Source organism: Microtus pennsylvanicus, chromosome 6 (assembly GCF_037038515.1).
Source record: "Microtus pennsylvanicus isolate mMicPen1 chromosome 6, mMicPen1.hap1, whole genome shotgun sequence".
In the NCBI taxonomy this organism is placed as follows: Eukaryota; Metazoa; Chordata; class Mammalia; order Rodentia; family Cricetidae; genus Microtus; species Microtus pennsylvanicus.
In genome coordinates, this window is record NC_134584.1 from 53,245,183 (window position 1) to 53,272,441 (window position 27,259).

The window sequence follows — 27,259 nt, forward strand, 5'->3', positions numbered from 1 at the left end:
AGTAGCAAAAGTCTTGCTAGGCTGATACCTAAAGCCCCATTGCTAGGGCTAGGGAGGAATTCTAGGCACGGTGGCTCAAATGAGAAACGTCCCTTGTAAGCTTAAGCTGTTGAACACTTGGTCCCAAGTTGGTGGTGTTTTAGATGCTGCGGCCTTGCTGGAGAAAGCGCGTCCCTGTGCTTCGAGGGTTCATAGCCCCATCCTGCTTCCATTTCAACATCTCTGCTTTACGGTTTGTGATTGTCGTTGGAATGATAGTCTCTCAGCTTCCTGCTCTGGCCCCTTCCTTGCTGACATGGCTTCCTTGCCACAACTGACTCTTCCTCTGAATGATCAGCCAAAAGAAATTCTTCTAGAAGTTGCCTTGGTCATGGTATTGTATCATAGCAACAGAAAAATAACCAACACACTGGGGAATGAGAGGACACCACTAGCAGCTAGGAACACAACCAAAGTCTTACTGACATTTAACCAACATGAGAAAGACGCATGTAAGATAGACCGGGAGGCTTGAGTGTCAAGGTTTTGCAACAGGTTTATCCCTGGAACACAGTTGTGAAAAGTATTGCTAACTCAAAGCCACAACAGAAAAGGAAGGGATACATCTCAACATCGTTATTATTGACAGACAAGTCACCACTACCAGCCATCTGGTCTAGGAATGTGGTGGGAGCCACAAAAGAACCACTGAGAATTTTGAGGAGGCCGAGCTGGGACTGCAAGCATGCCTGGGTTTTCACTGTGAGCATGGGGTCACTGGTGACATCTCCCTGTGGAAACTTGAGACTCATGAATACTATGTGACTATCATTGATGCCCCAGGACGAAAAGCCTTTACTTAAAACACAACCACAGGCCCATCTAGGGCTAACCGTGCTGTCCTGATTGTTGGTGCTGGTGAATCTGAAGCTGGTTCCTCCAACAGTGGCAGCCCTGGGAGCACGTCTTGTGCTTCACATCGGTGCGAAGTAACTAAATGTTGACACTAACAACCGGGTGGTGGTGGCCCACGCCTTTAATCCCATCACTCGGGAGGCAGAGGCAGGCAGATTTCTATGAGTTCGAAGTTGGTCTACAAGAGCTAGTTCCAGGACAGGCTCCAAAACAAACCAAACCAAACCAAACAAACAAACAAACAAACAAAAACCAAAATTCATTCCACTGGTCCACCTTTCAGCCAAAAAAGATGTAAACAAACACCGTTTACATTTAAAGCAAACAGACAAACGAAAAACTGGCTACAACATCTGATGTTGTAGAAATGGACATTTGTGCCCATTTCTGTTTGGGATGGTGTGAAAATGCTAGAGTCACTGATGTGCTAATATACCTTGGGTCAAGGGAGCAGAAGTCATCTATAAAGTGGAACTACATCCCTGCCATCAACTTGTCCAACTGATATAAGCATTCATATCTATATACTGCCTATATATTATGTGTCTATAAGTTACTGGTATTGGTAATGTCCCTCGGGGCTGATATTTCTCAAATACATCACATTCGTCACTTTTTGGGTGTGTAAGTTACTGGTGTTGGTAATATCCCTGTGGGCTGATTCTCAAATACATCACGTTCGTCACTTTTTGGGTGTGTAAGTTACTGGTGTTGGTAATATCCCTGTGGGCTGATTCTCAAATACATCATGTTCGTCACTTTTGCTGCAGTCCATGTCACAGCTAGGGTGTGTTAAAATGCCCCATGAGGCTTTGAGTGAAGTACCTCCTGGGGACAAAGTGGTTTCAGTGTCAGGAACATGTTTGTCAAAGATGTTTACCTTCGCAGCACTGCCGGCGATGGACAAACGAGCCCTGAGTGGAAGCAATTGGCCACACTATAAGCGGTTATCCCAAACTATCCCGACCAAAATTAGTGCTCGCTGTACCCCTGCCCTGGGTCGTCACGTGGCTCACAGCAAGTTCTCTGAACTGAAAGAAAAGTGAATAGCCATTCTGGTAAGATGCTGGAAGGTGGCCCTAAATTCTGGGAATCTGGAGACACTGTGATTGTCAGCATGGCCCACACATGTTGAGAGCGTCTCTGACTATACGGTTGTTTGTGATTTGAGACAGAAGGTTGCTGTCATTGTCGTCAAAGTCACGGACGAGGAAGCCGCGGGCCTCAAGTCCAGCTGGACAGCTGCTGTTTACCCCTCGGATAGAAGTGCCACCGTCACACTTGAAGGGTATCTTGCCAAGCTGGCTCTTGTAGTTTACAGTGTCACGTGGCACCTCCAGAACTGTGAGAGTTTGCCCTCTGGGAAGGGCTTTTGGGTCAGATCCAGCTCTGTTCCTCCATACAGTTTTCAAAGGCTTTATGTGAGTAGGCAGACTATCAGCTTCAACTAAAAGGTGTGGACACACAGTCTAATGGATCTTTGGATGCCTCAAAGTTCAACTAGAGAAAGGAGACTGAGAAACCCAGCCTAACTCAGGCACGTCTGAGATGCACCAGTCAACAGGTAGAACTGCCCAGAGGCAAGAGCTTCAGAAAACGGTGCCCAGAATTTGAATCCTGATCAAGGATCCAACTTATGTCTGGCTTGGCTTGGGTATCATTACAGACAACTTGGTGCCTCCTATTTCCTCCTTGAGATAGAAGGTTCCTACTGGTTATTCTGTGCCCATTCCATCTTTGTATTTTGAGTGGGGAGGGCCAAATAACTTATTTATAGATCATTGACCTTTAGCTTTATATTTACTTATGCACACATACATAATTGTGTGTTTTCTTTTTTTCTTTTTTTTGGGGGGGGGGAAGGGTCTCACCATGTATCCCTGGCTGGTCTGGAACTCCTTATGTAGAGCAGACTGGCTTCAAAGGGAAAGATCTACCTACCTCTGCCTCCCAAGTCTGGGACTAAAGGTGTGCAATGACCACACTCAGCTTTGAATACGTATGGAAAGGAGGACACAGCATGACTGTGAACCCAGTCATGATAGAGTCTAAGCCGGAGTTACTAAACTACACCTTTTGAATTCCTGTCTGACAAAGACTGTGTGGTATGCATCACCTCATTATGGCCTTGCTTTAGAGTTACACAACAGACAGGTAATATAAGGTGATGTCATTGTGCATACTGTCATTTCAACAACACAGACTTTGCAGATTTCCTTTATGTTCCTTACAGGAGATGGAGAGAGTAAGGTGACCCTGAAGTTTGCCTTCATGGAAGAACTCCACTTTCAGCATGTACCCCAACAGTTCTTGGAAGACTTTTCTTGCAGGCTCTCTTTTGGACTGCTTGCTACGGATACATGTGGCTTGGGTTTGCCTGACACCCGGTTCTGGTTGCCTTACCAAACACCTGTTCACCTACGCCCTTGCTGCTGACGGGGGACTTCACTAGTTTTCTCTTAGAGAGGTTATACAATCAAGCTTGTTGACCGGGATCCTGATTTTATCAGGACAGACGGGAATGAGGTTGGACGCGTGTTTTCTTGTGAGGGGTTTGCCCTGACCCCTGTAGCCGCCAGGATGACGTAATGTGGAGAAAACCTGCCTGAGCTATTCCTCCAGGCCCACTGAGCAATCTAACAACTGTAAGTTATCTTCCCGTCGGTCGTACTGTGATTAGACTAATTGTAATCTTTGATGCATTTTCACTCTATCTAATCATTTTGAACGTCTTTGGAAAATCATATGTTGACATTAATCTCTACTACAGAAATATTCTTCTTGTATTTTTTTCATATTAACGTGGTCCATCTCGTCCTTTTGAAGTTTTAAATACTCTCTCCCTGTCCGTTTTTTTTATTTTTTATTTTCATGCACAAATTATAACCTCCCATCTGTTCCAAAGTCAGTTCTAGGGAATTCTGACCCAAAGGTTTTATCAATCAGAGCCCAAAATCGACCTAGACTGTGGCAAAAACACCGCCGTGGTTGGGGTAGGAGTGGGTAGAAGAAACAGCTGATGCCTGTTTTGCTGTTTTGCAGTCTTGCAGAGTCCGGTGGGCCGCTCAGAGGGGTCCCTAGGTGACAGGCGCTAGCGGGACACCGCGTCCCGGCTGGACGCGCAGCCGCCTGGGTACCCCGCCCAGCCGTATTTCCGGGCGGCTCCGGGCTCAGAGGCGGAGCCGGTGCAGGGAGGGAGTTTGGTCATCTGACTCGGTGACCCGGGAACAGACGCTTCTTTTCCTGCAGCCGGGGCGAGAAGGCAGGTGGGAAGACTGCCGGGACAGACCGCGGAGCAGCCATGCGACGGTCCCCGCATCGAGCCCCCGGGCTGTTACTGGCGCTGCTGGCGCTGGCGGCGCTGGTGGCGCAGGCCCCAGCCCAGCAGAGACCGGCGCTGTGGCCCTTCCCGCGCTCCGTGAATATGTCCCCGCAACTGCTGAACATCGCTGAGGACTACTTCCTCATCGTCCACGGCCGTAATTCCACGGCGGGCCCCTCCTGCTCGATCCTGCAGGAGGCCTTTCGGAGGTAAGGAGCCCCACCCGGCAGGGAGTCAGGACCTGGGGCAGTGAGGCGGACACGGGGTAACCGGTCTCTGGTCTCGAAGACCTTTGCAGAACGAAGCCCAGCTTGACCTGCCCATTCTGCTTCCTGCGCACCCTGGGTGCTCAGGCACCCTGGTCTTGGTGCAGGGTAACAGTGGGACGAGCTGCTTTAGTCGGTCAGTTTGTTGGCCTCAGAAGGGCAGTTGAGCCACTCCAGAGCTGGGGAGGGGAAGGTGACTCTAGAGTCACCAATAAGTATCTGGTGGGGCTAAGGTAAGGACCTTCTGAGAGCCTGAGGTACTTCCCCCAGTGTTGACTGTCGCTTTTAGCTCCATCCTTCCCATATGTGGCAACAATGCAGATGTCTTAATCTCTTCATTTTTTTTTTCTTTAAGTGTATCCGAGCTTGAACGAATTTGTGTGTACCATGAGCGTGAAGGTAGCCGCTGAGGGCGTGGAATCTTGGCGTGAACCCCCAGTGCCTGTGCTGGCACCGAACCCGGGTCCTCCGTGAGAGCAGTGAGGGCTCTAAACCTCTGATCTATCTCCCCAGCTCAGAAAAAAAAGTCCTCAAGTTGGAGCGTTGTGGGAAACCTCTCCTTTCCAAACTATGTTCTATACCTAATGTTAGGTATTCAAATCTCAATGCTTTCGAATGGCTCTTAGATAAATATCTGCTTTTCTTCTTGTTTCTCAACACTCTGGCTTCTTCCTTCTGGATAGGTTCCCTAAAGCCCTTTGCCTTATCTAGGGCTTGGTCTTTTACAGCCCTCTCTTTGGGCTCGCACAGCCAGCCGTACAGAGTGCAGGGCAGGTTGCTTTTGGAGAGATGCTTGAACACCTTCTGTCCCCTGGATGAGAGAGACCTGTGTGGGTGGAACTGCCCCAGGTGTAATCTGGTGCCACCTGTGCAGCTTACTTTCCTTGCCAGATCTTGTCTGTGACTGGTGAGTGCAACTAAACTCTGATTTGGCCCGGAGGACACCAAACAGATGACCAGGAAACATAAACCAAAGTTAAGGGTGAATGCTTTAGGCTGTGGCACTTAAACTTCTGCAGAAGAGGCCCAAGGTGTGGCTGGCAGAAAGAGCAGTGTCCTCGGCCACAGAAAGGCTATTGTTTTCCTTATCATTTGTGCAACTGAGGGGATATCAACATCTTTTTTTTGTTTGTTTGGTTTTTGTTTTTCGAGACAGGGTTTCTCTGTGGTTTTGGAGCCTGTCCTGGAACTAGCTCTTGTAGACCAGGCTGGTCTCGAACTCAGAGATCCACCTGCCTCTGCCTCCAGAGTGCTGTGATTAAAGGTGTGCGCCACCACCGCTGGATATCAACATCTTATTTGGGAGTCTGGCTCTAATAAGCGTTTGGAGTTGAATTGCTTCCAGGGTGGGCTGCTTATAGGTCCAAGTGGTATGAAATGTAAAACCAAAGTAGCCGGTAGTATTGAGATGTTTAGGACTGCAACTCAGCCACTGGGCTGGATAGCTTTTAAAAGGTGCTTGCTTGTTTGCTTTAGGGCTGACTGTAAAGCAGGAGTTTCCTTTTTGCCTTGATAAGAGCTTGAGCAGGCATGAGTTACATTGATGGATACAATGTTATGGCTTGAATCAGCTGTGAGGCAATTTAAAAACAGGCTTGGCATCTCAAAACAAGTGCAGGTAATTATTACCTGAAGGATTTGCTCAACTAATTTGTGGCCTGTAAGCCCAGCAGGGAGTAATTGCACCTGGCATTGTTTGGAAGTGGGTTGTAAACCTGGGCTGAACCAGAGAGTACGTGGAGGCAAGCATAGTAGGGCTGGAAGTCTCTGGAGATGCAGGGTATTCCGGGAACTCGGGGTAGTGAACATATTCGCATAAGCTGTTCAGAATTCTGTGGCTGTAGTTGCGGGTTTTCCCATCCCAACAGGCTGCTCTCAAATAACGCACAGTGGTTTCCTAAATAACTGACTTGGAGACTTAATATAAACTCTCGGCTGATAGCTCAGGCTTGTTACTAGCTAACATTTACACTTTTACCCATATTTCTTAATCTATGCTTCGCCACATGACTCATGACTTGTTACCTCATTTTCTCCACATTCTGCTTCACTGGGTAGGCTGGCTGGCATCTCCTCTGACTTCTCTCTTCCTCATCCCATCATTCTGTTGGCTTCCCCACCTAGCTTTATCCTGTTCAGCTATTGGCCAGTCAGCTTGTTTATTAAACCAATTATAGTGACGTATATTCACACAGAGTGAGTTCTAGGAGAGGGCTACATAGTGAAATCCTGTCTTGGAAAACAAGCAACAAAAAATTATTTTATGTGGGTGGGTTGTTTCTATTGCACTACGTCTGTGCACCATTTGTGTAGAATACCTGTGAAGGCCAGCTGTGAGCCTCCATGTGGGTGCTGCGAACTGAACCCAGTTTCTCTAGAAGAGCAGCCAGTGCTCTTAACTGCTGAGCCATCTCTCCAGCCCTATGCAACAGTCCTGGCTGTCATGGAACTCACTCTGTAGACCAAGCTGGCCTCAAACTCACAGAGATCCTCCTGCCTCTGTCTCCCAAGTGCTGGGTTTAAAGGCACGAGCCACCACCTCTGCCTGGCCATATAAAATTTTTCCATCAAAACTTTAAAAAAATACTGGTTTTTCTGTGTATGGGTGTTTTGCCTGCATGTATGTCTGCACACCGTGTGTGTGCAGTGTCTGTGGAGTGGGAAAACTTTCAAAAACTCCCATGTATGAATCTCATTCTCAGAAAGTTTGATCTGAAGGTCTGGACATCAGGATCTCCAGACGGTTCCCCCAATGCAGCAGTTCTCAACCTGTGGCTTGAGACCATCAAAAAAACAAATATTTCCAATGGTCTTAGGAACACCCATCCATAAACTGATTTCTGTTGCTACTTTATTGCTGATTTAGCTACTGAGCTGTGTTTCAGTTCCTAAGACCGTCGAAAATACATAGTTTCCAATGGTTGCGACCCACAGGTTGAGAACCGCTGCCCTGATGGGTCTGAAAACACCCAGAGGAAGTTTCTGATTAGACGGAGCTGGCACAAGAGATGTGAAAAGCTGGCTTCTGTGTCCCCTGGCGCGCGTGCGCGCGCACACACACATACACAATCTGGTTCATTATTTAAATGGATTTCTCCCACAGATATTACAACTACATTTTTGGTTTCTACAAGAGGCATCTACGCCCTGCTCGATTTCATCCTGGACCACAGTTAGAGCAACTGCAGGTCACCATCACCCTTGAGCCACAGTGTGATTCCTTCCCTAACATGTCTTCCGATGAGTCCTGTAAGTACCTATTTTAAATGGTGTCGTTGTAGAGCGTGCGTAGGTCCAGAAGGAGGGAGGGCTCACCTGTCCGTCACCCAGGCGTAGGTCCAGAAGGAGGGAGGATCACCTGTCCGTCACCCAGGCGTAGGTCCAGAAGGAGGGAGGATCACCTGTCCGTCACCCAGGCGTAGGTCCAGAAGGAGGGAGGGCTCACCTGTCTGTCACCCAGGCGTAGGTCCAGAAGGAGGGAGGATCACCTGTCTGTCACCCAGGCGTAGGTCCAGAAGGAGGGAGGGCTCACCTGTCCATCACCCAGGCATAGGTCCAGAAGGAGGGAGGGCTCACCTGTCTGTCACCCAGGCGTAGGTCCAGAAGGAGGGAGGATCACCTGTCTGTCACCCAGGCGTAGGTCCAGAAGGAGGGAGGGCTCACCTGTCCGTCACCCAGGCGTAGGTCCAGAAGGAGGGAGGGCTCACCTGTCCGTCACCCAGGCGTAGGTCCAGAAGGAGGGAGGATCACCTGTCCGTCACCCAGGCGTAGGTCCAGAAGGAGGGAGGGCTCACCTGTCCGTCACCCAGGCGTAGGTCCAGAAGGAGGGAGGGCTCACCTGTCCATCACCCAGGCGTAGGTCCAGAAGGAGGGAGGGCTCACCTGTCTGTCACCCAGGCGTAGGTCCAGAAGGAGGGAGGGCTCACCTGTCCGTCACCCAGCCCACTGCCACTTCAGGGGTCCAGTATGTATGTTGTTTGCAACAAATGTTTTTGCATGGATACAAACATTAATATGAAAATGGGAATAAGCTGATCATGGCACTTAGGAGGCAGAGGCAGGAGGATTGCAGTGAATTGAAACTAGCCTGGGCTAGAGTAAGACATCTCCAAAAAAGAAAAAGGACAAAGAAAAAGGGAGTTTCTATACATGTAGATTTTACATAATTATGAACATTTATGAACTTCATTAAGTATTCTTTCGTGACATAATTTCTAATGCTTCAGTATTCCACCACTGTATGGTAGAATTAGATTAATTTTCATTTTTGAGGCTATGCTATTTTTTTTGTCTCTTTAACAGATTGTGTGTGTGGTGTATGTGTATAGGTGTATGCGTGTGTACATGCGCACACATGCCCGTAGGCACTCACATAGGGCATCCGATCCCGTACCCTGGAGTTACAGGTGGTTGTGAGCCAGTAGCCTTGAGTGTGAGGAACTGAACCATGGTCCCCTGGAAGGAGCCATGAGTACTGACAACTGCTGAGCCGTCTCTCCCGCCCTTGGCTTCTGAAGGCAAATTAGAGTGCCCTGCATATTAGACAAGCCTCCCCACAGGACTGTCTCCCCGCTTCCTCTGGAGGGTGAGCTGGTTGGCACGGTGGGGAACGGTGCCCAGCATCAGAGGAACAACGTGTAGATATAATGTAAGACGAGTACCAGGAAGAGACGAGGGAACTGGGTGTAAAACGGTGTAAAAATAGAAAGAATGCCACAGAGTAAGAAGAAAGTGACGGCTCCTTTGCCCTCAGACTGCGTCCTCTACAGGTGGATAAACACTCATGTCCCTTCTCCAACACAGATGAGTTTTTTTTTTTTTTTTTTTTTGGTTTTTCGAGACAGGGTTTCTCTGTGGTTTTGGAGCCTGTCCTGGAACTAGCTCTTGTAGACCAGGCTGGTCTCGAACTCACAGAGATCCGCCTGCCTCTGCCTCCCGAATGCTGGGATTAAAGGCGTGTGCCACCACCGCCCGGCATAGATGAGCTTTTTAAAAAAATATGTTCACTATCATTCTATATATTCATTTATTTACTTTTGTTTTTGAGTCAGGATCTATTTATTTTATTTTTATCTTATGATCATTGGTGTATTGCCTGCATGTGTGACTGTGTAGGTAGGTGTCAGAAGCGCAGGAACTGGAGATACAGATGGCTGTGAGCCACCATGTGGGTGCTGGGAATTGAACTCAGGTCCTCTGGAAGAGAAACCAGTGCTCTTAACCGCCGAGCCACCTCTCCAGCCCCCAGATGAGCTTTCTTAATACACTTCTTAGGAAGATAGTTTCATTTCTTCTCAGTTCTGTCGCTGTCCTTGGGACAGGAACGGGTAATTTACCGGTGCTGGCCACATGACTTTCGTGGACAATGGACATGTAGACGCTATAGGAAGTAGATTTTGCAATCTGAATTGAGCTAGAAATGGCCACTGTGTTGCCAAGCAAACTTTGCTGTCCATTACCGTCTGCAACACAGATGACCCACCTATTGTAGATTCTAGAAAATAGGGTGCACTGAAACCAAGAGTCTGAGCTTTTATTTAAGTCGGCTCTTCTCAAAAGGAAACTTCCTGCGGTTAGTGTTTAGGAAGTTCGCCAGCATCGCAAACGCAAAATCCCAACCCCCTATATTAAAAATAAAGACAGGCGTACCCTGAGAACTGGAAGTGAAACAATTTCTCCTATAGACAGGTAGCCACACGCATCAAAGGCATTTACCTGAAACGAAGAGTTACAAACTCGCTGCCAGCTGGTACAGACAGGCGTTAATCCACGGGACAGACAGACAGGCAGACCTTACCAAAATAAACTGCTGAGCTGGACAAAGGAAGCTGTACCGCGTGGAGGGGAGCAGACCGTTTTTACAGCAACACACAGGAACTTGCAGATCAAGAATATTATAGTTCTTCATTAACACAGTTGCCTAGGAAAAGAAATAAATAGATATTTCATATGGGGGAAATAGAACTGGGTGGGCTTATCAAGTAATGTTTGAGTAGTATTTTAATTATTGATGTCTGTATCTACAACAAAGGTATTCATAGTGCTAATAGGTTCAGAAGGGGATAGTTGAAAAGTCAAGACATCACCTCCTTACCACCCCCAACACACACCTGATAACACCTGATAACCTGGTTTTGAAATTAAAATTCTAGCCAGGTTGGTGACACACGCCTTAAATACCAGCACTGGGTAGGGGGGCAGAGGCAGGCAGATCTCTATGAGTTCAAGGTCAGCCTGGTCTACAAGAGCTAGTTCCAGGACAGGCTCCAAAACTACAGAGAAAACCCTGTCTTAAAAAAAATTTTTAAAAATAAATTAAAATTCTATAGCTATATATCTGCATACTTAGCAGGTAAATCTTCTAATTACTATATATGATTCAGTGAGTCAGGATCCGTTTAAAATACGCCAGACCTCAGCTACTGAGGAAAAAAAAGGAGGCCTGGCTCAAGGGCACTCACAGTAGCAGAACCGGTCTGAGTCTGGCCTTTCGCTCACTCAGCACTGTGGTCTTCTGACCAGAAAAGCTATTCTGGTAGAAGACTGTCAGCTGAGTGTGTCACATGACTGACACGTCTTTTCCTCGTCTGCTAGCACCTACCTTCTGACAGTCAGGAAGTAGAAGGTCAAGGTGAAATGATACTAAATTACGCCTGTGCTCCAACTGCCAGTGTCCCTTCGGTGGGAAGCCTGTCCCTGACACACCTCCAGCTTTCCGAGTCCGTACCCTCTGTATCTTGGCCCAGCTCAGCCAACTAGAACTCTATACTCTTTTGGGTGTTTTTGTTTTGAGCCATGGTTCCTGTTTAGCCCAGGCTGACTTTGAACCTGTGATCTTCATGCCTCAAATCACCTGAGTGCTGGGATTACAAGCCTGTTCCTTCCCTCCCACCAGGCCTGGTTAGCATCCCATTCTTTTTTTTTTATTTTTATGGTTTATTTAACTTTATTTTATGTGCATTGGTGTGAAGGTGTCAGATCCCCTGCAACTGGATCTTCAGACAGTTGTGAGCTGCCATGTGGGTGCTGGGAATTGAACCCGGGTCCTCTTGCCAGCCCCAGCGTCCCATTCTTGATGGATGTAGACTTCTAAACTGAGTGAGATGAAACTGGATTGAGGTTGAGGGAGCTAGAAATGAAGTCTTAAAGCTGATTTCAGATGACATGGGGGGGAAGGGAGGTAGGATGAACGGAAATAGGAAAGCGGAGTGACTCCACCCTGGTGGAGGTAAGAATTAGGAGTAGATACGGGCTGTGGGCACTGAGGACTGTTCGCATCCCTGACCTGGCAGTTCAGACCGGAGAAGATGGGGCGTGGTGACGGAATGCATGCCCAGGGCCCTGGCTTGAACAACTCAGCTGCCTGGCCTACGGCACTGGGACTCACTGAAGAAGTGAGACACAAGGTCTCTGGGCTGGTTAGGCTGGGACATCTTGGGTTGAGGGAATCTAAGTGAGATTCTGGAGGGGAGAGAGTAGCGGGAAATACCTAGGGTAAATCTGGGAAATGGACACTGTCATTCTGGAATTAACGAAAGCTCACCAACCCCACCCCACAGATTCTCTACTTGTGCAAGAACCAGTGGCTTACCTCAAGGCCAACAGAGTGTGGGGAGCATTACGAGGTAAGTACTATGTAGTTCCATCGTCTCTAGTAGAGGGACATTATTATATGTTGCTTTGTAAAACCAAGCACAGCAAATCTATGCCACAACCTTCATTTCCCGTGAAAAGCTAGTGGAGCACTTAGATCCCTTCAACCCACGATGCCCAGCCTGAACCCCAGAGACCTTGTGTCTCACTTCATGATTCCCAGGGCCATAGGCCAGGCAGCTGAGCTGTTCAAGCCAGGGCCCTGGGCACCATTCCTCCACCACGCCTCATCTTCTCAGGTCTGAACTGCCATGTCAGGGATGCAAACGGTCCTCAGTGCCCACTGCCCGTATTTACTCCTTGTTTCTACTTCCTCACTGGACCTTTTCAAACATACTTCAGGGTGGGTGTTTATTCAGAGCATCGGACACTTTACTCACGTGACTCTGAACCCTGAGAGGATGAAGGGGCGGGCGGCCCTTGCATGAGGCAGGCAAGCCACACATGGCAGAAGCATGGTTTTCCGTAGAGGCATACAGACAACAGTCAGTTGTCGGCTGTAATGAACCACCTGAAGTAAATTCATTCCTGTCCACTACACCTGGGAGGAGCACAAAAGCAGAATCCAAGAACAGGCCTGTGTTTTTGAAGAAACTGAGGTCACAAGACTCTTGTCTTCTTGGAGTTTTCTCGCGAGTGCTCAGAAATCTCATGGGCCATGTTCCGACACTGGGCTGTAATATCACATGGCTATTAGTGGCCCCAGTTGCTTCAGCTTTGGTTTGGGCTCACCAGTTCCTTCTTGCCGCCTTCAGAAACAAGTCCTCTGTCTCCCCCAGTTTTCCATGCCTGTGGATTCCCAGCCGCCAGCAGGTTTATCGGCACACTGTGAAAGGGAGGCAGAGAAACAGGGAGGACCGTGGGAGGCAGAGGCTAGGGGAGACCGTGGGAGGCAGAGGCCAGGGAGGACCGTGGGAGGCAGAGGCTAGGGGAGACTGTGGGAGGCAGAGGCCAGGGGAGACCGTGGGAGGCAGAGGCCAGGGAGGACCGTGGGAGGCAGAGGCTAGGGGAGACCGTGGGAGGCAGAGGCCAGGGAGGACCGTGGAGGCAGAGGCTAGGGGAGACCGAGGGAGGCAGAGACCAGGGAGGACCGTGGGAGGCAGAGGCTAGGGGAGACCGTGGGAGGCAGAGGCCAGGGAGGACCGTGGGAGGCAGAGGCCAGGGAGGACCGTGGGAGGCAGAGGCCAGGACGAGTGCTGCACTTTAGAAAGCAAGTATGCTGTGTCTGCTCGAGCTCTTTGCCCTGTGGTCATGAGCCTGTTTGAACAATACTTTTATTTCATTTTCTTATCTTGTAAATAACACAGTATCTTTGCTTCCCCTAGGTTTAGAGACGTTTAGCCAGTTAGTTTACCAAGACTGTTATGGAGCTGTAAGTATTGCTACTGTGGTGTCTTACTGAAGCTCGTTGGATAGACACCGCTGTTAGCATGCCACCTTCCCAGCTGTCTTCTGAGAGTTTCTTTTCCCACTGTATTTAGCTTACAAATTTCATGCATTTTTTATCCTAATATATTTTTTTTCCTTTTTAAAGATTTATTATATTTACACAGTATTCTGCCTGCGTGAATGCCTGCAGGCCAGAAGAGGGCACCAGATCTCATTATAGATGGTTGGGAGCCATCATGTGGTTGCTGGGAATTGAACTCAGGACCTCTGGAAGAGCAGCCAGTGCTCTTAACCTCTGAGCCATCTCTCCAGACCCTGGTCCTAGCTTTTTATCCAGTATTTGTATACAGTTGTAGTCTTTGTTGAACTTGAGGAGAAAAACAATCTAAAACTCATTGAAATTTATTTCTTCTCCTAGCTCACCATCAACGAATCCACTATTATTGATTTTCCAAGGTTTGCTCACAGAGGAATTTTAATTGATACATCCAGGCACTACCTGCCCATGAAGACAATTTTAAAAACTCTGGTAGGTGATTGCTTTATTGGAACCCTTGCTCATCCTGAAGATCTGCCCCTCGGGTTCCTTTCTTGGGGTTTCTTGTGCTGTCCTGTAGGCTAGCGCAGACTTGTTTTTCTTGTGTCAATTCTAAGCAGTGGGCTTCCTGATACCTCTCCAGGGAAGAATGTTTCCCCACGTGAAATGGACGCATCCCTGAGGGGATCTCTCTTGTGTTTTCACAGACAACATGAATTTAGTTAAGACTGTTAAGTGATTTTTTTTTTGTTGTTTGTTTGTTTTAAACCAGGATCGTGGTATGTAGCCCTCAAGCTCCCAATCCTCCTGCCTCAGTCATGGGATTATCAGCATGTACTACTTACTGTTTATTGAGAAAGGCTGTTGTTTTTTTTGTTGTTTTGTTTTGTTTTTTTTTTTTTATTTTTAAAGACAGGGTCTCTCTGTGTAGCCCTGACTGTTCTGGAACTCGCTTTGTAGACCAGGTTGGCCTAGAACTCACAGAGATCTGCCTGACTCTGCCTCTCAAGTGTTGGGATTAAAAGCATGTGCAATATCTGGCAATAACTGAGAAAGGCAGTTTTAATACTGCTGTTGGCCCAAGTACATGTTCTTGTTTATCAGTCAGAGGTCTGGACATAGCCTGGAAAAAATGGCTATATCTCTCTAGTGACATAGAAAGGGGTCAGGTCATGGCTTTTTCCCTTTGGAAATGCTCCAAAAGAGTATGGAACCTTGGGGTAGTGGGTAGGAAGGGGGCTGATCATAGCTGACTTTTCCGGGGGGCTTTTGATTGCCTTGTCCCTGCTACCACCTGCCAACTTTAAGCTGCTCAAACTATTTAGAAGACTACAAAGAACTTTCATATATTCATTGGGAATATATGAATTTAAAATTTATGAATATATAAATTTAAAGTTTATGATTTAAAAATGTTAAATATGTGGGCGGTGGTGGTGCATACCTTTAATCCCAGCACTCGGGAGGCAGAGGCAGGCTGATCTCTGTGAGTCTGAGGCCAGCCTGGTCTACAGAATGAGTTCCAGGATAGATAGAACCGTTTCACAGAAAAACCCTGTCTTGAAAAACAAAAACAACAACAAAAATTAAGTATTTAAACTTACAACTTATATTTGCCTGAGCCCCCCTATTATAATACCTGATGGGTCCATGCAGCGGGTGACTCAAAACCCCCAGAATATTAGTTTGCACTTCCTAGTGAAAAAAAAAACACATCTCAACAGTTTCAGTGAAGCGTCAGGAACAGGAAGCTGATAGCACGTATCCTCAGGTCTCCCCGCAGTGCAGATTCCATGGCTGAGAGAATGCGCCCTGTGCAGATTCCTTGGCTGAGAGCACATGCCCTCTGGTCTCCCTGCAGTGCAGATTCAGTGGCTGAGAGCATGCGCCCTCTGGTCTCCCCCAGTGCAGACTCCGCGGCTGAGAGCTTGTGCCCTCTGGTCTCCCCCAGTGCAGACTCCGCGGCTGAGAGCATGTGCTCTCTGGTCTCCCCCAGTGCAGACTCCGCGGCTGAGAGCTTGTGCCCTCTGGTCTCCCCCAGTGCAGATTCCTTGGCTGAGAGCACATGCCCTCTGGTCTCCCTGCAGTGCAGATTCAGTGGCTGAGAGCAAGCGCCCTCTGGTCTCCCCCAGTGCAGACTCGCAGCTGAGAGCATGCGCCCTCTGGTCTCCCCGCAGTGCAGATTCAGTGGCTGGCAGTACAGGTCCCAGCAGGATTTGTGTTACATTTCCTTGTCCATCTCCTCAGCGACCTTCAGCCTGGAGCTGTTATCTTTCCTCATTTTGGAAGTCTGTGATATTTTAGAAAAGCACGGGCCAGTTACTTTTAGAAAATATCTTAGGTCATCAGTTTCTCACACAAGATTCAGTTCCTGGGCCGAGAAGGAAGCAGACGCGGGCTGTGTTCCAAGAGTGTCAGGTGGCACACAGTCTCACTGTGGGGTAATATTTACTCGGGCTGGCTGGGTATCTATTGTCTGTCGCGCTTCTCAGTGTATAGTTAACTTTGGGGTATTTTGTGCTTTTTTGTTTGTTTTTGTTTTTTGAGACAGGATTTCTCTGTGACTTTGGAGCCTGTCCTGGAACTAGCTCTTGTACTCCAGGTTGGCCTCGAATTTACAGAGATCCGCCCGCCTCTGCCTCCCCAGTGCTGGGATTAAAGGCATGCGTCACCACCGCCTGGCTTTTTTTTTTTTAAATAATTTTATTTCTGTGTTTGTGTGGAGATGGGGGACAGTACAAGATCTCCTGGAGAGAGCTTTCCAGGAGCGGAAGTGACAGACAGTTGTAAGTCATCTGATGTGGGTGCTGGGACTCGAACCCAGGTCCTCTGGAAGAGCAGCAGGAACAGCAAGAGCTCTTAACCATGGAGCCACCTCTTTAACAATTACTTGTGCTTATTAAACCCTACGGGAGAAATTGTGGGACTGTGTGAAGACCCACATCTCCTTGGTGCTCACCCACAGCTGATCCTCGCCTAAGTCAGGTTATTGCTTTGACAAACCACCGAGTGGTGATTTCCCTAGCTCCATCATTTCTACATTTGCTGGTGGTAAGCGACCTTTTATAGTGAGGCAGAGCAGCCCTGTTTCATCTGAGTACTCAGTATTTTGTCCGTCTAGATTATCTATATTAACCCCTATATAACTGTCAAACTGGCCCTACTGTGGCCATTAGAAGCCCTTTTGAGCTGGTTTGCTTATTCTTGTGAGATGTCCCCTTCAATCTCTGTACTTTTGGCATCATGAGAGCCCAGGCTTAAGTAGCTTGATCTTAGTCTAGATTCACCGCCCCCCTTTTATCCCCAAAGAACCCTTTCAGTGCTCATATTTCAAACCCAGATTTGGGCTATCAGCGGGTATACCTCCTGACTCTACAGACAGCTGTGAAGTGTGCCCGTTTGTGTTCGATATGTTTATATGAACACACGTGTATACACCTTTCCCTGTCTCTCCATCTATATCAGATTCGGGCTATCAGTGGGTATACCTCCTGACTCTACAGACAGCTGTGAAGTGTGCCCGTTTGTGTTCGATATGTTTATATGAACACATGTGTATACACCTTTCCCTGTATCTCTCTCCACAGGAGCTTTTTCTTTAATTTTTTATTTTTTATTTGTTTTTTCAATAAACGTGCCAGGGTTTCCTATGTGGGAATTGTAAGCTTTGGTAATTACTTAAATGCTGTTTCTCCTGTACTCCACTCCCTAAGACAGCCTCAGTCTCTTCATCCCCTAATTCCTGGCCGGCCCTCAAGAAATGATAAATTAATAAGCTTGCCCTCCTATACAGCAATATCATAGCTTCTATATACAGTGTACTTGCTTTAATAGAGGTGTGCCAATTTCACTACATATGATGAGTTTATACTTTCTCTTTATTCTTTCTTTTTTAAAAAAGAAACTATAAAAAGCAGCACTAATCTGAAGCAACCTACTGCAGAAGACTGTGTTCTTCTGTGGTATGTAATTCTCCCTGCTTTTGCTTTCAGGATGCCATGGCTTTTAACAAGTTCAATGTTCTTCACTGGCACATAGTGGACGACCAGTCTTTCCCGTACCAGAGTATCACTTTTCCTCAGCTAAGCGACAAAGTGAGTAATTCACGCCGTTGTCGTCCGTGTACCAAAATCCTTGGCATGGTTTCAGTGGTTTTCTTATCAATGGAACCATTGTGAAAAAGTTAGGTATCTGTGGTTTAAAATGCTTTTTAGGTGGCTGGTTAGCTTTTTATTTCCATAAATCTTTTTGTACTTGTTACAGTTACTAAATAATAAGACTATTACTGTAAATGTTATTACAAACGTACTCTCTGGGAACAGCATACATGTGTTAGTTAAAAGCTTAATGTAGAAGACCTGGTTAACTCATGACTAGCACAGTTAAGATGCTCACTTGCCCAGCAGTCTCTTTACTTTAAATTGGGTTAGAAGCATGTAAACAACCTGCTTTTTCCTCCTTTGAAACACAAAAAGGACATTTTGGAGACGAGCTGCTTTTGCTGTTGGAGGGGGGGTAGTCTCAGGCTGGCATGGTGGTGTACGCCTGTAGGCAGGCAGGAACAGGTGGACCTTCAGTAAGCTAGAGCGAGGCCTGGTCTACACCGTGAGTTCCAGGACAGTCAAGACTACCCAGAGACCTCACAACAAACAAAACAAAAGCCAGGGTCTCCCCCACCTCAGGCTGGCCTTGAAAGTGGATCCCTTGCTTCCTCCTAAGTACTGGGCTCACAGACAGGCACCAGCACATTGGTGGTCTCCGCTCTGAGTGTTCGGGTGGAATACTCTGGAGTGATGGAGCTGGGGAGGTCACCCTTGGGTCTCATCACTTAATCTCCACACAGCAGAGAATCAGCTGACACCAGAGAAGCTGTGTGTCTTGTCAGAACCCCTGTCCTCTGGCCACAGTCCCACCTCTAGTGTGTGTGTGGGCTGAAGGATGTGGCAGTGAGTGGCTGATGTGGTGGCTGCTCCTGCTCCAGTTTATGTGCGGTTCTCAGCACACAGAGGGACCGAATAGTTCATTTAGCGCCCAGCTCCACCGTCAGTCTGTGGCCAATCTGCTGTCACCTGCAGACTCTACCGTCCCCCACCCACTATTTAAACCAAATTCCAGGCTTATTTCATTTGTGGAAAGGCTTGGTTTTATCTAATCATCCATCAATACTCATATTTACCTAAGTGCCTTTTCCTCTTATGGGCCGTACATTATGGATGTTAATGTGCCTGCTAATTCTCTTTTCTTATTATTAATTATTGGTACTGAGAAACCAATGGAATTTGGTGTCCTGTCTCTCTCTGCTGTCTTGGTTTTGTTGGTTACATTCCAAAGTATCAATTACCATGTCCCCTATATTTTGATTTGGGGGTTAAAGGTCAAGATAATTTCTACAGCTGAGCATGTGTAGCCTGTATGTTGAGACAGATGCCAACCTTAACTTCCAGGGGACCTTCATCGTTACTTAGAACCAGTGCTAATTCTTCATTGACACAAAGAGACCCAGGAAATAGTTAAACACAATTAAGTTACTTATTGTTTGAGGGTAAATTTTTAGGTCATATTAATTAAAAGACTGAAAGACAAAAATCTGTGTTTTGTAATAATGGGTGAGTTTGGATTCTAACCTTGACAAGGGCAGTGTTTTCCAAAGGTTCACTCTGGAAGAGGCAAAGACTTTGCTTGTTTTGCTGTTAGTTTCCACAGAGTTGAAGTAATTGTGGGATTCTTAAGCGGAAGACACTGACAGTCCTATCAGTGAATCTTGAATTCAATGGGCAGAAATCCAGCTTTTATAGATTCCTACTCTGAAACCAGGAACCATCCACTGTTAGGCGGGACTAATTACCACCGTGTGATAACAGAAAGACTAAGTGACCAGCAAAGCACAAACAGGATTGTGTATGGTTTCAGGGACCAAAGCCATTTTGCACATCTTAACTTGAATATTACAGGGGAGCTATTCTTTGCGTCATGTCTATACACCAAGTGATGTCGATACGGTGCTTGAATATGCCCGCTTCCGAGGGATTCGAGTTATACCAGAATTTGATACCCCTGGACATACACAGTCTTGGGGAAAAGGTAAGGAGTTTGTCTTACAGGTTGAAAAAGGGGCATCTGAGATCCTTTGTCTCTTAATAGTTGGTAGTTTTGTTCCTAACTGCAGTTTGTGCAATGGTAGCACAAATGCTGCAGATTTTGTGTCCCTTCTAAGTCACTGTCTAGGTACTACCTCACGTATCAAAGCTGGGGAGGCAGAAAACTTGGCTATAAGTAGACATAACGACTTAGTTCCGCTTTATTGATAGGCATGTTTTGGGGAGAGCACAGAATATACTCATGTTTCTGGTAGAGGGAACAACACGAGGAAAGGCATTCGAAGAGAGCATGTCGTGTGACCAGAGTAGAAAAATTTAGGGATGGTACAGGTGGCGACTAAGAAGGTGGGCTCTGCTGCCAGCCTATCTACACTCGGATGCTGCTTTTGCCCTCTGGAGAGTAAACCTTGGGGAAGTTAACCCTTCACCTCCAGTTTCGGAGAAACAATTCTGAGCATCTAATAAACAAGAAAAAGTATACAGCATGGGGCCCAGCATTTCTGATTGTTCCGGACACAGAAATACCATGGTAGACATGGAAAACAATGGGAAGTAAGCCTGGGAAGGGCATTGCCGAGGCTCTTGATGACAGCAGTGAGCTCAGTCAGCACGCAGCATGCCCTGGGAACCAGTGCAAATTTCTGAGTAGAAAAGTAACATGACTAGGGTCACACTTGGGGAAAACCTCTATGAAAGGGACAGTCTGTAAAGAGAATGACCCTGGAGGCCCCACACTGGGAGGGTCAACACGGGCTTGAGAAGTAATGAGCAGAACCAGAAATGTCCTGGAAACACATTCAAGGAACTTGGCAACCGACTCCAGGAAGGACCACAGAGCTTGGTGAGGCCTACGAGCAGACCTGTCAGAAACCAAAGAGATTGGGGTTTCATTAGATCGTACTGAAAGGCAGCTAGGGTCTCTATTTGTATTGAAGCACAAAGAAAATGTTGAGAGTCATTGATATTTGAAGTGGATAAGAGCTCAAAGGTTGCGTAAAAGCAGCAAAGGGGAACAGAGGAGGCAGCTCTTGTCTTCCTGGGGAGAAGCTGCTAAATCAATCTTGGTAAATATGGTTGTCTTCTATATAAAATTTCTATAGCTTCAACAACCCAAAGGCCAGCTGGTTTGTTATGATGGTATCAGACATACTCAATAGAAACACTCTTTGAATCTTGATCTTTTCCCGGGCTAGGACTATGATTGAGTAAACACAGTCTTGAAGACTCCAGGCCCCAGCAGACACACAAACAGAGATGCAACAGTGTTGTGTGCTGAGCTACACTTGGTGGGTTAGGGTGTCAAATGCATTTTTGACTATTGAAATTTTCACCTCATGGAGTTTATTGGGATTCAATACCATTGTAAGAGGACCATTTATAGCAGAAAGATGTGCAAATTCAGGACTTTGTGATTAATATCCTTATAAAAATAAATCTTTGTGTTTTCTTCTAGGTCAGAAAGGCCTCCTAACTCCATGTTACAGCCAGAGGAAGCAAACGCAAAGGGTTGGACCTATAAACCCAACTCTAAATGAAACCTATAGATTCCTTACCACATTCTTCAAAGAGATCAGCAGTGTGTTTCCAGATCAGTTCATTCATTTGGGAGGAGATGAAGTGGATTTTGAGTGTTGGTATGGTAACTCTAACCCTTTTTTTTTTCAGCTTTTTTTCTTAAAGTGTAAAGGGAAGACTGGGGGTAACATCTCTCCTTGTGAGGGTTTAAACAGTCCCTGAGATGGTTAGCTAGTAAAGGATGCATACTTGAGAAGTGCAATAAGGTGAAAGGTTAGGAAGAAGACTCGAGGGGCAGAAGCTAGGCATGATGGCTCACGCCTATAACCAGGAGCAAGGCAAGCCTGGGTTATAAATATAAAATAGCACTGACTCAAGAAAAAGAGTAACACAATCTATAAGCAGTATCTAATTCTCTTATTCAGGACAATGTGGAGTATTGGGAGTTCAAGGTCGACCTGACCTTAGTGAGACTGCCTCAAAAAACCTAAAAGACAGCCAGCACTCCAGAGGTAGAGGCAGGCGGATCTCTGAGTTCAAGGCCAGCCTTGAACAACAACAAAAAAACCAACCTAAAAAACTAAAAGGAAAGAAGAGCATTAGTGAAAAGGGGAATGACTAGATAGGGGAGATGTTCAAGTCAGAGTCCTTAGCTTTGTAAAGAGGCTGGGGTGAAGTGGGGATGGAAGGCCCTTTTTAAAAATGAAAAGTAATTTCTGGAAAAAGTATTTCTGGGAAAAATACTTTGCATTAGAAAAATCATGGGAACTCATAACCGAGAACTTGGACTTTTAACTCCTCAAAGTCTGTGTAACTGATGTTCTGGATGCGTGTTGTTTCAATAATAAGCTGGCACGTCAAAATGTTTATAACATTTCGGTCACTTTTTTTATTTAAGGGCATCAAATCCAAACATCCAAAATTTCATGAAGAAAAAAGGTTTTGGCAAGGATTTTACAAGACTGGAATCTTTTTATATTAAAAAGTAAGTCACTGGAAAGCCTAGACCCCAATGCTTTTGCACAGGTTTAAGGGTAACTCTGCTGTCTGCTTTACTTTCTCATTTTCTCCACCCCTTACAAAAGTGGAGACATGAAAACCCGCTACAGAAGGAAGTGCTCCACACTGCTTTCCTTACAACGCCGAGCGTTTTGCAATAACTCCTGAAATAGGAGGAAAGCCATGTGTCAAGAGAGTGCTCCACACTGTTTTCCTTACAACGGCTAGCATTTTGCAATAACTCCTGAAATAGGAGGAGAAGGCATGTGTCTTGAGAGCTTGGCTCCGAGTCCCGGCTGCCCAAATCCTTGTCACTGTCTAGGTCTGCATCTCATTCCATCTGTCCAGTCCTAGAGCATCCCTCTTGCTCCCTACTGTGGGCACAGCAACGAGAGGCACACGCCTGTCTGTCATCTTAGAATTACAGGCAGTTAAAAGTCCTCAGTTGCATCAGCTACGTTTCCAGTGTTTTATAGCAAGGGGAATGGTAGCTGCTGGATACAATGCAGACACGACATTCCCCAAAAGTTTGCCAGGACAGTGCTGCTCAATTATTTTTTTCCATAATAGGACCAGAGCCTTGGTCTTCACGAACCATGTGGAGTTACCCATGTTTAAAAGAAGAAAGATAGAGATGGACAGACAGACAAACAGCTTTGCAGACTCGAAAGCCATTCTTAGCTTGTCAGTCATAGAAGAGAAGGCTGTAGGCTGTCGTTTTCCAGGCTCTGCTCTACCCATTAGAAAGGCTCAGAGTTCACGCTGTTCCTCCTAGTTAGCTTTTTGTGTGGTATATTCTTTCTTTTTTACCCTTTCAAGTGTTTGTTACCGCCTAACTAAATATCTGTGGTGGCAACAGCTGAGTGTTACTGACGTGACATGACAGGCTATGTGACAGTTTTCTTTCTGCCAACCTGTGGGTCTTGACCCCTTTAAGACCATTGGAAATATCAGATATTTACATTACGATTCATAACAATAGCAATATTACAGTTCTGAAGTAGTAATAATAGTTTTATGGTTGGGGTCACAACATGAGGAACAGCATTAGGAAGGTTGAGAACCATTGTCCTATAAAGATGTGTCACAAGCATAGGCTACACAGCTCAGTGTTGAAGCTGTCCACCCTGAAGTGTCCCCTGAGGAATCTGCTCACGTATGGCTGCGTTTCACAAGTCCTAGCAAAATACTTGATTTTAATTAGAAGGAAGAGCAGGAACATCAAGCAGCGTTAGGTCAGGGGGCAGAGCCTAAAGGGTTCAGGAGAGGTTCAAAGAGAAACACACCAAAACCCAAACATGGATCAATATTTAAAAATTAAGTCAAATTTTCTATATAAGAGGGTAAGATGTGTTTATCCTGAGCATGGATCACTAATCTTAATAATCTTGCCTGTGGGACTTTAGGGAGTATACTTTCTGTGTAGTTTCTTTGGAGGCAGTCTCTTGTCAGCAAGACATATCTCAGGCTGTCTTGAGGCCGAAGGATTCTTTCCATTTCCCTTGTCCCTTACTCTTGTCTTAGCTCTCTCCCGCCTCAACTTTAAGCTGGTTCTGCATAGCTATGTTATACTGAGATATGGTACTTCTCAACACTGCAAGCTGTTCCTGGAAGAACACATACATGGTTAAGAGTGGTAACTTTGTGACTCTAAATAATTGTCAATTTTTTCAATGCTAGGATTTTGGACATTATTACATCCTTAAAGAAGGGCTCCATTGTTTGGCAAGAGGTTTTTGATGACAACGTGGAGGTAAGAACTGTAAAGACTCGACTCGGGGCTGAGTGCTGGCTCACAGTGGGAAAGACTGCCCGCTGTACTAGCCTGAGCACCCGCTTTAAAGTTGGGCGTTCAGCAGTTAGGATGATGGAAGGTCTGGAGGGCTCCATTCTTCACTGCTGAACTCTTTGCTACTGACGGATTCAAGGAGAGGAGGCAATACGTTCAGTGTGTATCTACTGGTGACCCTACCAGGTCCAACAGATAGCACCAGTCCAGTGGTCACGCAAACCAAGTCATCAGTTGGGGGAAGGCACTGGAGATTCAAGGGAGAGACTAATCAGTATGCATTATAGACACACACAAAGTTGTCAAGAACAGAGCTCAAAAATAAAGCCAAGTTGGCTGGGCTGTGGTGACACACACCTTTAATCCCAGCACTTGGGAGGCAGAGGCAGGCTGATCTGTGAGTTCGAGGCCAGCCTGGGCAGAGAAAGCCTGTCCTGAACAACTCGGCAAGCATGGCCTAGTGTACACCTGTAACCCAAACATTGTCAGGGCTGGGGCAAGAAGGGCTGGGACTTGCTGGCTCCAGCATAGCTCCAGGTTCAGTGGAACGCGAGGGAATGCGGGGAGAGCAGGACGGCAAGCCTGCCCACGCACCGGTGCGTGCACTACAGCATGCAGACAAACGACTCCATTAGTAATATGGACCACTCACTGTTCCTTCTCGTTTCTTCCCCCACCTCCTGCTGTCTCACAAGTTCAAGTTTTTGAATTAAGTTCCTTTTTGTTTTTAGGAGCAAAACAGACACCAAATGAGCTTTTAAAAAACATAGTGGTTTTAAAACAGATAAAATCAATATACACTTTTAAGAAATATTTTTTCCCTTATTATTTATTTGTAGTGTATCTTATAAGCCCAGCTACCACTGCTATCTCTAAGGGACTGATGATAGTCTCATGGTTTCAAGTTAAGTAGAACACTGGTGTGGTGGGAATGGGATCAAGGTGCACACCTCACCCTAAGTTCTTTAGTCTCTGAGGTGTTAGCTATAGCAGAAGTTAAATGTTCAGTTTTAAGGGTTGATGAAATGTGAACAGCAATGAAAACACAGTGAGGGAATAGCACATGGCACTGACCACTAGGAAAAAGGACGGATAATTTTTTTTCTAAGATTTTTTTTTTTTTTTTGGCTTTTCGAGACAGGGTTTCTCTGTAGCTTTGGAGCCTGTCCTGGAACTAGCTCTTGTAGACCAGGCTGGCCTCGAACTCACAGAGATCCGCCTGCCTCTGCCTCCCGAGTGCTGGGATTAAAGGCGTGCACCACCACCGCCCGGCTCTAAGATTTTAGGATACTGTACTTAGTAGACCTAATACTGTGATTGCAATCTGTACCTTTAGCTTCAGCCGGACACAGTGGTTGAAGTGTGGAAGAGTGAAAATTACTTAGAGGAGCTGAAACAAGTCACCTCCTCCGGCTTCCAGGCAATCCTTGCTGCTCCTTGGTACTTAGACGTCATTAGCTATGGGCAAGACTGGAGAGAGTACTACACAGTGGAGCCCCTTAATTTTGAAGGTGAGCAAAGCAGCCATCACTGCTGGTTTCTCCCATAACTTCCAGTCTCTCCTCCCAAATCTCACCTGGATGCCTATTATTCCTTTTATGACTAATCTTTGATTTTATTAAAAATAAAGCTTTGGTATCATTTTAACTTCTGGAAGGAACAATGTGCTAGTCTTAAATGAAATACCTCCTTAAATTTTGCCTCCATTCTTATGGAGTTGCTTTCTATATCTGAGAGATGGTTGAATGTGTTAAATTTTTTTTTTTTGTTGTTTTGTTTTTTCGAGACAGGGTTTCTCTGTAGTTTTTTTGGAGCCTGTCCTGGAACTAGCTCTTGTAGACAAGGCTGGCCTCAAACTCTGCCTTCTGAATGCTGGGATTAAAGGCGTGCGCCACCATCGCCCTGCAAGTGTGCTAACTTTTAAGACACCTAAGTAAGGTTGCCATTTGCATCTATGGACTTCAGGTTGTGTGGTCTGGGGTTTTCAGCTTTATTAGCAGTTCTAAATTATACAGTTCTTGTAGATCAGGCTTTAGCTTAGAAAATGATGCTATGATTAAAGTCTCAGAAATATTGATCCACTAAAAATTACGACTTTCTCTAGAAAGCATTTTGAGGATCAAAAGTAATCATTCTAAATAGTAGTTTTTAGTTACTCTTTTTTGTTTCGTTACTAAATACCAAGGAATATAAGTAGTGGTCATGGTCCATCAAAATGAAGCTAATATTCCAATTTGTATTTTGTGGCACACCACTTATCAGAAATGGGAAGAGGTGTCCAGAGGAGTTTGTGCAGGCTCCTATGAAAAGTATCTCCTCCTGGCTCACCATAGTCCTCTATGTATGTTGAATAGCACTGAGCCAGGGTGGGAATAAAGGTTCTGGTGCCTACAGGAAGGGAACATGGGATGACTATAGAGAGGAAGCCAGTGTTGTACAGCTTAACTCCTTTCCCTTCAACCACTTTAATGCAGGTTCTGAGAAGGAGAAACAACTAGTCATTGGTGGAGAAGCTTGCCTGTGGGGAGAATTTGTGGATGCAACTAACCTCATTCCAAGATTATGGTAAGGAATGAAAGAGATGCCAAATGACTTAAAAGATGCTTTGGTTCTTCTCTGTGTTAGTAGGAAAGCCCTGAAGACTTTCCTTAAGTAGATGACTACCTTGGGAGACACATTTTAAATTTCAGGCCTCGGGCAAGCGCTGTTGGTGAGCGGCTCTGGAGTCCTCAAGCTGTCACTGACCTACAAGATGCCTACAACAGACTGGCGATCCACCGGTGCAGAATGGTCAGGTGAGAGGTGCCACTAAAGTACAGCCTTCACTGTAACTCCTGCCTGCAGCTTTCTGATTAGCAGTAAATAAAAACATGACCTGGGAAGCAGTCATTTACTCGGTAGAAGTTACGCACTCACTGTTGCAGGGGAGAAAGTAACACCTGTAAGATATGTTTAGTGTAACTGCCATCTTAAAGGAGTTAGTGGCTTAAGTTAGAATCATCAAGTCATCACAGAGTGGGGATTTGCTGAAGTGATCTGAGAAGGGAGGGCCACCAGTCTAAACATCTCTTTGTTATCTGTCAACAGCCGTGGAATAGCCGCACAACCTCTCTTTACTGGACACTGTAGCCTTGAGTACAGAATGGAAACGTGAACAGAAGTCTACAGCAGTCTGGGCTAGAATCTTGTTGATTGTGAAATCATGTAAAATTAATATTTGTTAGGTATTTTTTAATAAACCATCTTTTTACTGATTGAATCTCTATCTGTATCACACACTAAATACTGGCATCTTTT

The 27,259-nt window shown here is 46.1% G+C and overlaps 2 protein-coding genes across 4 annotated transcripts in view; one reads left to right on the forward strand and one right to left on the reverse strand.

The window, feature by feature from the left end:
• Positions 1-4,026: 4,026 nt before the first annotated feature.
• On the forward strand, positions 4,027-27,221 carry Hexb (hexosaminidase subunit beta). Its single transcript, XM_075976260.1, has 14 exons — positions 4,027-4,425; positions 7,586-7,731; positions 12,042-12,107; positions 13,461-13,507; positions 13,943-14,053; positions 17,554-17,655; positions 19,513-19,642; positions 21,113-21,293; positions 22,073-22,159; positions 23,854-23,926; positions 25,299-25,473; positions 26,437-26,527; positions 26,653-26,757; positions 27,050-27,221. Exons 1-14 carry the CDS (start codon positions 4,196-4,198, stop codon positions 27,114-27,116), a joined length of 1,611 nt encoding a protein of 536 aa, XP_075832375.1. The 5' UTR covers positions 4,027-4,195; the 3' UTR covers positions 27,117-27,221.
• The window catches only part of Gfm2 (GTP dependent ribosome recycling factor mitochondrial 2), a 39,025-nt gene continuing 35,566 nt past the window's right edge, over positions 23,801-27,259 (reverse strand). For all 3 annotated transcript variants that reach the window (XM_075976255.1, XM_075976251.1, XM_075976253.1), the window contains one exon: positions 23,801-24,209. The gene's annotated coding sequence lies outside the window, so the exon portion shown is untranslated. The remainder of the gene's footprint in view (positions 24,210-27,259) is intronic.

Bases quoted from the DNA above. Each gene is read 5' to 3' on its own strand.
- Hexb (XM_075976260.1), top strand. From the start codon at position 4,196: ATGCGACGGTCCCCGCATCGAGCCCCCGGGCTGTTACTGGCGCTGCTG. The intron at 26,528-26,652 runs GTAAGGAATGAA...TTTAAATTTCAG, and splicing joins AACCTCATTCCAAGATTATG to GCCTCGGGCAAGCGCTGTTG. The intron at 26,758-27,049 runs GTGAGAGGTGCC...ATCTGTCAACAG, and splicing joins CACCGGTGCAGAATGGTCAG to CCGTGGAATAGCCGCACAAC.